This window comes from Chenopodium album, chromosome 1 (assembly GCF_948465745.1).
Source record: "Chenopodium album chromosome 1, dcCheAlbu1.1, whole genome shotgun sequence".
NCBI lineage: Eukaryota > Viridiplantae > Streptophyta > Magnoliopsida > Caryophyllales > Amaranthaceae > Chenopodium > Chenopodium album.
Genome location: NC_137834.1, coordinates 2,630,560 through 2,640,344, shown reverse-complemented (window position 1 = coordinate 2,640,344; position 9,785 = coordinate 2,630,560). Strand labels below are relative to the sequence as shown.

At 31.6% G+C, this 9,785-nt stretch overlaps 1 protein-coding gene across 1 annotated transcript; it reads left to right on the top strand.

Moving 5' to 3' along the window:
* Positions 1-6,203: 6,203 nt before the first annotated feature.
* LOC145639944 (NAC domain-containing protein 83-like) lies at positions 6,204-8,073 on the top strand. Its single transcript, XM_081691262.1, has 3 exons — positions 6,204-6,788; positions 6,901-7,235; positions 7,533-8,073. Exons 1-3 carry the CDS (start codon positions 6,608-6,610, stop codon positions 7,914-7,916), a joined length of 900 nt encoding a protein of 299 aa, XP_081547388.1. The 5' UTR covers positions 6,204-6,607; the 3' UTR covers positions 7,917-8,073.
* The last annotated feature ends 1,712 nt before the right edge of the window (positions 8,074-9,785 follow it).

Genomic DNA, 9,785 nt, shown 5'->3' with positions numbered 1-9,785 from the left:
TTTTTTGTTTTTTTTATAATTTATTTATTTTGAAGTTAACGGAAATTTAACGGAGGGATTAAGATAGGGTTACATCGTAGACGCTAAAGGTAACTTGAGGGTACAGTGTAGAATTTTGAAAATGGGTGGGCACAGCTTGGAAAAGTCAATACCTCAGGGGCACTGTATAGAATAACCCTTAATTTTTTAATAAATTGCATTGTATTATTATTATGGATCTTGCTAACGAGCGTTCCGGGGGCGTTAGATAAGGATAAATTATATTCGTTAAAATGGTATTAAGTTAGGAATTCATGACAAAATCACGAGTCGTTTGGTGCAATTAATGTTAATTTTAATCTAATATTTGCACTTTAATTCTCTTATCTAATGCCCCGGGGGCGCTCATTAACTTTTTCTTCTTCTTATTATTATTATTTTACATTGTAGTTATTTATAATGCTTTTAAGTCATATTATCAACAATTATTTGCAACACTCCAAATCCTAATTCCTCAAATTCTAAACAATCTAGTTTTTTTATATAAAAAATTAAAATAAAACATTAATAATCAAAGGATGTGTTTTATATACCTAAATTTCACTTCTCTGAATTTATCTTATTTTATTTGAGTTTACCTAAATTAATTAGACCTTATTAAAATTATTTTAGTTGCAATTTGAACTTGGGTATCCCTTATCAGAACTTATTTTTTTTATGAACTTATCTTATATGAATTTACTAAACTTATTTGAAATAAAATAAGGTGAACAAAATTAGTCCTAATATTAAATTGCTTTTTTGAAAGAATGTTTTTCGTCCCAAAAATATATTTCAGACATTTGCCCGGCTACATTCTAGTATTCTATTAATATAGATGATTATTATAGAGCTTGAGATATCTAATTTCAATTTAATCAATCATTTAATTACAAATTTTGAGTTCTCTTTAAATCCCAAATGGCAAAACTTTGATCTAACTCAACGAGCCAACGATTACTTGTATATAACAATAGTGCATATTGCAAAACCCTTATATGTGGCCTCATATAGGCTTTTCTTTCAGTTGAATGAAATTGATGAGAGAATTAATTGGTAGATTAATATAGTGAATACGAGAATAAAATAGTAATGTACTCGTAATACTTACTCACATACTCAGAATAAAATAGTAAAAATAGGTTTTTATTTTAGTTGGATGAAATTGCTTGACAATAATGGGGTTATGTAGGGCATTTCGCAAAATATAAAGAGACAACCCAAAAAAAAAAAAAAAAAGGCAAATTGGATCGGAGGTAGTAATAACTAAGTAATAAGGCAATAAGCTCTTTAGCATATATACGTACGTGCCAAAAGGAAAAAATACATAATTTAAAGAAATGAAAAGAGTAAAAGGAAGGAAAGTCGAACCATGAAAAGCACCAAAAATGTCAACGCACATCGTTATAAACTTTATAAGAAGGGTTATGTTAGTCATTTTCAAAGAGAAGGCGAACCTTTAAATGATTTCTTACAAATTGCTATCTGATCCAAATTAGTGAGACAACAAGATCGTATGAAATCTTTAAATGGGGCATCACCTTGAATGTGCCCTTTTTTGTCACTTACCCCTTCAATCCGACTTGATTGCCTGTCGTTTTGAAGGTCCCTTACCCTTTTCTTTTTCAACTTCAGGCCCCTCATACTGTGAAATGACAATTTTACCCTTCAAGTTTTCTTTTTAACTAAATTTGCTCCCATTGTACGAAGTATTCTTCTTTTTCACTTAAAATAAATTAAAGGATAAGAAAGAAGGCTTTTTCCTAATTAAAGTGTGGGAAAAAAGAATCACCATTGCATAGTCAATATCTAAAGAGAAAAGGTCCCTTCTCTTAAAGCCTACTTTCTTGATGCTTCTTAGTCTTCACTCTTCCTTCTCATCCTAATTAATTTTGTTTTCTTTTAAGGAGTGTATTATGAAGTATTAAGGGTCTGTTCTCATTGATTGAAATGAGCTGAACTGAACTAAACTGAATATTTTATAATAGAAGGAAATTAGATAGAAGGAAATTAGGAACTAAACTAAACTAAACTCAACTCAACTTAACTTATTAGAGCTGAATTGAACTGAACTGAACTGATAATAATCTGATGAGAAAAGGGCCTAGTTATACATTTCTCGTATTTGTAGCTATAATAAACATTTCATTTAGTAAGCAACAAGATGACTAATTAATATTAGCGATTATTTCTAAATTTATATGATTCTTATGAAAAAAAGAGATAAAGACTCAAACGTAACGTATAACCATATGTTTTAACAAGATGATTGATATTAGTTGCTGTGTACATTATGTAAGTTTTAGCAAATGGTGAAGATTACATTATGTTACTATTAGGGATTGTGCACTCTTTATATTCATACATATCCAAACCTTTGTTTATAAGGAAATATAATGTGATATATGCATATATTTGTTACATAGACTAGAACTTTAAGCATTATTTCTATAAATATTGGCTATAAATGAACTTATGAAGATGAGAGGATAAAAAAATATCATGTTAGTGCCATTTGAATGGGACAGATGGCTAGAAATGAATGTATTAGATTTTGTAAACATGTTAAAGCATATGATACCGACAATAATATAGTAGTTAAAATTAATTTTAACCTATTTTTTGTTTCAGATGTGCTACTAAATTCTCAAAATTACTCTAAATACTCCAACAACATATCAAGATCATATCCATACATCCAAATACCATACATCTTACACGCAAAGTATAAATAGATTTGTTTTTGGCTGTACGTTATTAATAAAAAAAACCTGGTACATAATAATAGCACGGAAAAAAACATGTGTTTGAAACTCTGAAAAAATCTTGTTCCGCCAAATTTGGAGTAAAGATAAAAAAAGAGAAAAATGATGATTTGACCGAAATCGTGCTTAGATTGAAGTAAAAAAAACTAAAAAAAAACCTAGATATACAATAACAGCACGAGGAAAAACACGTGTTCGTAACTCCGAAAAAATCTTGCTCCGCCAAATTTGGAGTAAAGATATGTTGGGAAAAAAATATGATAATTTGACCTAAATCAAGCTCAGATTGGAGTAGGTAAAGAAACTTAAAAACCTAGATATACAATAACAGCGCAACGAAAAACACGTGTCTGAAATCCCAAAAAATCCCTGCTCCACCAAATTTGGAGTAAAGATAAGTCGGAAAAAGTATGATAATTTAACCTAAATCCAACTTAGATTGGAGTGGGTAAAGAAAACTAAAAAAAAAAAAAAAACCTAAATATACAATAACAACACGAGGAAAAACACGTGTCCGAAACTCCGTAAAAATCTTGCTCCGCCAAGTTTGGAGTAAAGATATGTCGGAAAAAGTATGATAATCTGACCTAAATCCAACTTAGATTGTAGTAGGTAAAGAAAACTAAAACTCTAGATATACAATAACCGCACGAGGAAAAACACGTGTCTGGAACTCTGAAAAAAATCTTGCTCGGCCAAAATTGGAGTAAAGATAAGTCGGAAAAAGTATGATTATTTGACCTAAATCCAGCTTAAATTGGAGTAGGTAAAGAAAACTAAAAAAACCCTAGATATACAATAACATCACAAGGGAAAACACGTTTTTGAAACCTCGAAAAGATCTTGCTCTGCCAAATTTGGAGTAAAGATAAGTTAAGAAAAGTATGATAATTTGACCTAAATACAGCTTAGATTGGAGTAGGTAAAGAAAACTTAATAACCTAGTTTTACAATAACAGCACAAGGAAAAATATGTGTCTGAAACATCCAAAAGATCTTGCTTCGCCAAATTTGGAGTAAAGATAAGTGGGAAAAAGTATGATATTTTGACTAAAATCGAGCATAGATTGGAGTAGGTAAAACAAAACTTTAAAATCCTTCAATCATGTTAAATACCTTTTCAAAAACAAAAAAGAATGCTACACTACATAAACCCAATCAAATTGATGCAACCTCCCCATTAACAGCCTCAAAGTTTATCAAATGATAGTAGTAGATGCACCAACAAAAGCACTGCCAAAATTTATATGTGACCTTTTTATAAGGCATATATTTAGGGAAATATTATTATTCATGTATTACATGATACAGAGCTTTTGTATGCTCCAATTATGGGTAATGACATAAGGTGACTTCAGGCTTACAGGGATAGATTAAGAAGCGTGCATTTTTCTTCTGGAACTAAAATACCCCTTTCTTTCTTCCAAAACTCTTATACTGTGAAAGACTAAAATACCCTTTCAATCATCAAACAATTTTGGACATAAATAAATTAGAGAATAATGCAATAAGATTTCCGACATATCACTTTCCTTCAACTTGATACGAGGCGTGAAGAAGAGGGAAAAGGGCACAAAGGGTATTTTGATGGCAGCAAACAAAACTAAATTAAAGGAAGCTTTTTACAAAACACTTTTTACAGGTTCATTTACTTTCAAGTTTCAACTCCTATTCAAGTGTTTATTCCCTTCATTTTGGCCTTGTGGTTGCGGGTTTAATTTAGGGTCTGTTCTCATTAACTGAATTGAACTGAACTGAACTGAACTGAATTTATTTGATCTAAGCTAAACTGAACTAAAAATAATCTGATGAGAACAGGGCCTTACACTTGTGCTATGCTACTGTAATGTACCCTGCATATGTCTTAAAACTCTTAATGCCTATATGTACGGCAAACTAGATACAATTTTTTGCCTTGTGGTTACGGGTTCAATTTACACTTTACTACTGTGATGTATATGTCTTGATGCCTATATATGTGGTAAATTAGATACACTTTCTTTATACAAAGTATGTACTACTTTGTAACGCAAATTTACTGATTTACAAGTGATATTATTCCACTACTTCAGAGTGTTTACCTCGTAAATATTGGACAAAAAAATTCTGTGAGAGTTGAGGTCTAAGTGAGGTCTTAATCCATCCTTGTCTTTGCTATTAAAAATATTTGGGTAACCATACTCCGTAATCTGTTAATGAATGCTTCCTTCATTATTTCTAAGATTGTCTTATGTAGACCCTGTTCTTTTGAGCTTATGAGCAGAGCTGGACAGGAGTCAGTAGAGCAGAGCAGAGCTTCCACCACATTGCAGAGCAAAGCAAAAAAAAAAAAAAAAAAAAAAAAAAAAAAAAAAAAAAAAAAATCAACAGAGCAGAGCAGAGTAGCTCAAAAGGACCAGGTCGTGTTGCCTTAGTATGTTACTTATAGTCATAAGGGACCACACCTTTATTCTAACAAGCACTGAATTAGTGCATTTGGTCCCGCCACTTTTTTTTTTTTTTTCTTTTTCTTTTTCTCATCAATAACCTTAACAAGAGCAAATGATAAAGGGACAACAAAAGTAAACGATAAAATTCACACAAACTTCCTTCAATATTTTTAAGTGTTACATCTTGATCGGCACATAAAAGATGACAAGAGTATTAACATAGCCTCACTTAAATTATTTAATGCATTCATCTATTTCTTCTAAAATTTTGGTAAAAATTAAAGCAAAATACAATACTCTCTTTGTTTTAGGAGAGTAATATAATATTGTGAGTGGTTGAATATAGTAAAAGTAAGATGAGGACCATAAAAGAGAAAGTATGTGAAAGACGATAGATATTTTAATTATTTTAGTGGGAACCATAGAAGAGAGAGAAATGATAAAATAAGTTGAGTGAGGTTTAAAGTAAGAGAGAGAAATGACAAAATATAGTATAAAGTTATCAAATATAGAAGTGGTGCATTTAAAAAAAAACACCCAAAAAGGAAATTGATGAAAAAAGACGGAAAAAGTATTTAAAAACAGAGAGAGCGCTCTGTAGTAATATTTTTACCGGCAATCAAACAGACAGGTTAAATTCAATTTTTAACCACAACTCCAACCAGATAGAACATAGAAGTTGTCTGACTGTACTCTGTAGAACCTATCAATTTACATACGAAGTTGTGTTTATTTATTTAATTATTAAAATAAAGAGGGGAATTGAGTCTATTGAGATGCAAAATGATCAGTTTCGTCTCAAATGAACCAACAGCTAATAATTTAATAATAATATAAAATTTCCTCGTCAAAGAAATAAATAAAATACTACGTAAATGGGGTTACCAGGTGACTCCAAACACTGCCTAAATAAACAAATCTTTCTGAATTTAAATCTAACCATAAAATAAAAATAAATAAATAAATAAAAGAGTATAATAATATAGTTTGCGTCAAAGAGAAAAGAGGTTGAGTCTGGTTTACGCCAAACTCTCTTCTCTCTTTCTTTCTCTGGTTTTTTTTATCAAACATCAAACTTCTCCCATTACTATAAAGAAGCCACCCTTTTCCCTCTTCTCTCTCTCCTCAAACCTCAAACACTTCTTATTTTTCTCCTCTTTTTCAGCTTCTCCCTCTTCTTTCTTGTTTTTCTGATGAAAAAATTATAACAAGATGTACTAAACATGTGTTTCTAGGAACTTGTAACTTTTCAAAACAACCAACAAACCCCTATAAATATTGAGCAACCAAACTCCTCCTTCTTCAGTTTTTATATTTCTTATAACAGTGAATTCAAATTGCTTTGAATTTACTGTTACAAAAACAAAAACAAAAAAAAGACTCAATTTTTGAGAAATGGAGAGGATGAATTTTGTGAAAAATGGGGTGCTGAGATTGCCACCAGGTTTCAGATTTCATCCAACAGATGAAGAGTTGGTTGTACAATACTTGAAAAGGAAGGTTTTTGCTTGTCCTTTGCCTGCTTCCATCATTCCTGAAGTTGATGTTTGCAAGTCTGATCCTTGGGATTTGCCTGGTATAATTTTTCATTTCTTTCTATTACTTTAAAGTCTATACTCACTCATTTCCGCTCCCTGCATTCTGTAAAAATAGACGGGATTTGATCTCATGTCTTTTCTTTCTTGCAGGCGATAAAGGGCAAGAGAGGTACTTTTTCAGCACAAGGGAAGCCAAGTACCCAAATGGGAACAGATCAAACAGGGCAACTATGTCAGGGTATTGGAAAGCCACTGGCAAAGACAAGGCTGTTGTTGCTGGTTCTAAGAACAACCACCACAACATCAACAACAGCAACAGCCCACTTATAGTTGGGATGAAGAAAACACTGGTTTTTTACAGGGGAAAACCTCCAAATGGGTCAAGAACTGATTGGATTATGCACGAGTATCGTCTCGTGGACTTGAATCAAACTCAAACCAACCCACAAGCACTGAATTCCCCTCTCAAAAAGGGTCTAGTGCAGGTAAAATTGGATGCAAATTTGTTAAACGAAATGAAACGAAAGCGTCTATTAACACCCCACTATATTTTATACAATTGTTATTAAGGGTTAATGAAACAGACACTCTAAAATATGAAAATGATTATAAAAATCATACAACCTTAATAAACTAAACTAAGGATATTAATTATAAGCAAATTATTAGTGGGAATCTTTAGAGTTTTGATATTGTCCCCACATTTTAAGCAGACATCATTAAACAAATCTTTCTCCTTTTCCAAGTGATTGACTTTTTTTTTTTTTTTTTGGGTGTTGCAGAAAACAGGGGAAGCAACAGGAGATTGGGTGTTATGCAGAATTTTCCTGAAGAAAAGGAACAATGCAGCAACCAAGAATGATCAGGAGGAAGAAGAAGGGGTTATTTGTGAGGAAGAGGAAGTCATTGTTACAAACAAACGTATTGGAAACCCAGTTTTCTATGATTTCTTGGCAAGAGACGGAGGAGGTGTTGCTGCTGCAGCAGACTTGAACCTCCCTGCTCCTTGTTCATCGTCTTCGGGATCGAGTGCAGTCACTGATGAGGATGGTCAAGACAACACTAAACATCTTCGAATGACTGATATCAATGAAGATTCATCGGAAGAACGCGATGACAGCAGCAGTAGCTGCAATAGCATCTCATATCTTAGAAGAGAACTTTAACCCCCCCTAAATTAGCAGTTTTTAATTTTAATCATGTATCAAGTTTTAAGTAACAACTAGTACTAGTAAAATAACCAATCTTTTAAGTTCAAAACTTTCATGTTCTTTTTTAAATTTTATTTCAAATAACCAAGTTAGAGTTATTTTCTTCTGTCAATGAATGTCCAACAAAGAGAACCAAACTTACAAGAAGAGAAGAAATAAATGGTTAAAAAAATGGTATGGATATTATTGGCAATTGGCAAATTTCATAAGTAATGGGCAGTTGTAAGAGAAAGGATGTGGCAATGTCAATTAAATTGAATTGAAATTTGTTGCTTGTAATTTACGACTGTTGTACAGTATTGTCACAACTTTAGAGATGCTTCCAAGTCCATGCAAAAAGGGGAGTGATTCTCAATTCTTACGGCTCTAAAAGATTGAAAGTTTTGGCACGAGTGGAATAGTTTTATGGCTAAAGGGTTTTATAAAAGAATGGAATACATGTGTGTAACAAAGAAACTTTGCTCAAAGCGACTTACTTTATATATATATATACACATACATACTAGTATCGTGCCCCGTGCGATGCCCGGGTTGTTTATTAAATTTTAAGATAAATTTTTATTCTATATATATTAAATTTTAAAATATATCATTGATATAAAATTAGTTAGGAATTGATGTGTTTTTGTGACGATTAGTGGACAGGGAATGCTTAATAATATTAGTGGAAATGTTCGATTTGATACATAAAATAAAAAAAAAAAAAAAAAAAAAAATTAGCAAAAAATAAATTAAATTAAATAAATGTTCAAATCCCGTTGGGTTGATTCGAACCCAAAACTTTGGGCAAGGGTTAAATAGTTTTGACTCGTAACCTGAAGTGACTCAATCCGAGATTACTCATGACCCGACCCTAATTGACATGTCTACATAGTTATAAAATTCTATTAGATTGTGAACTATATTATTTTTACCGGTTAGTATATATTATAAATGTATGTTTTACTCCTTGAAGTACTTCTTTTGCTCCAAAAAATATTATGATATAAAAAAGTAAATTTGTAAGATAATTTTTTAGAATTATAATCTAATAATTTTTTTTTGAATAATATATAATTCAATTTGTACATCTAAAAAATTGGTATTTTATCGAAAATAAAACTTTTAACTAACAATTTTATCCTAAAATTCTATCCAAATAGAATTCTAAACTATTTTTTTATCTTCTGAATTCTATTTAAATATATCCAACGTGGCACGACACTTGGCGAAAAGTTGGAATGTCAAGTGTCGCTGTCTCGTGGCATGGCTAAAAGTTTAGCTTTATATATTAGTTATATGTTATATGATATGATATATATACACTTCGTGTAAGTGTGGTTTTTTTAATCGCTTTCTCTTGTGAGATGAAGCATAAGAATAAGAACATAATTTTTTGCAAAGATCTTAATACCTTCCACGAGGTACGCTTTGCATTTTTGCATCTTTTGGTCTTAAAAGAGAAAGGAAAGGTAATGAAGTCAACATTTACCGGAATCGAACCGGGTTCCTTGAAGTATAGGGTAAATGGTTGGAATCCGATGAAGCTCCTGGGCCAGTAGTACAAATATCAAAGTACCATTCTTGTTATCTACACTACCATGGTAAGCATCTTGTGTGTCCAAAGAAGTAACAAATGGTGCGGCATAAAGTGGTGATGAATTTAATACAATCACAATTAAAGGTTATTTGGCCATTTTGAAACATATCGTGATAGGACATGTTGCTTTGATTGAATTGCCTACCACTTGGAAGATGTATTTAATTCTACTATAACTCCCCAATTACCATATCGTACCCTTTTCTGTTAATATCTGATACCATAACGGTAAATACTTCGTACTT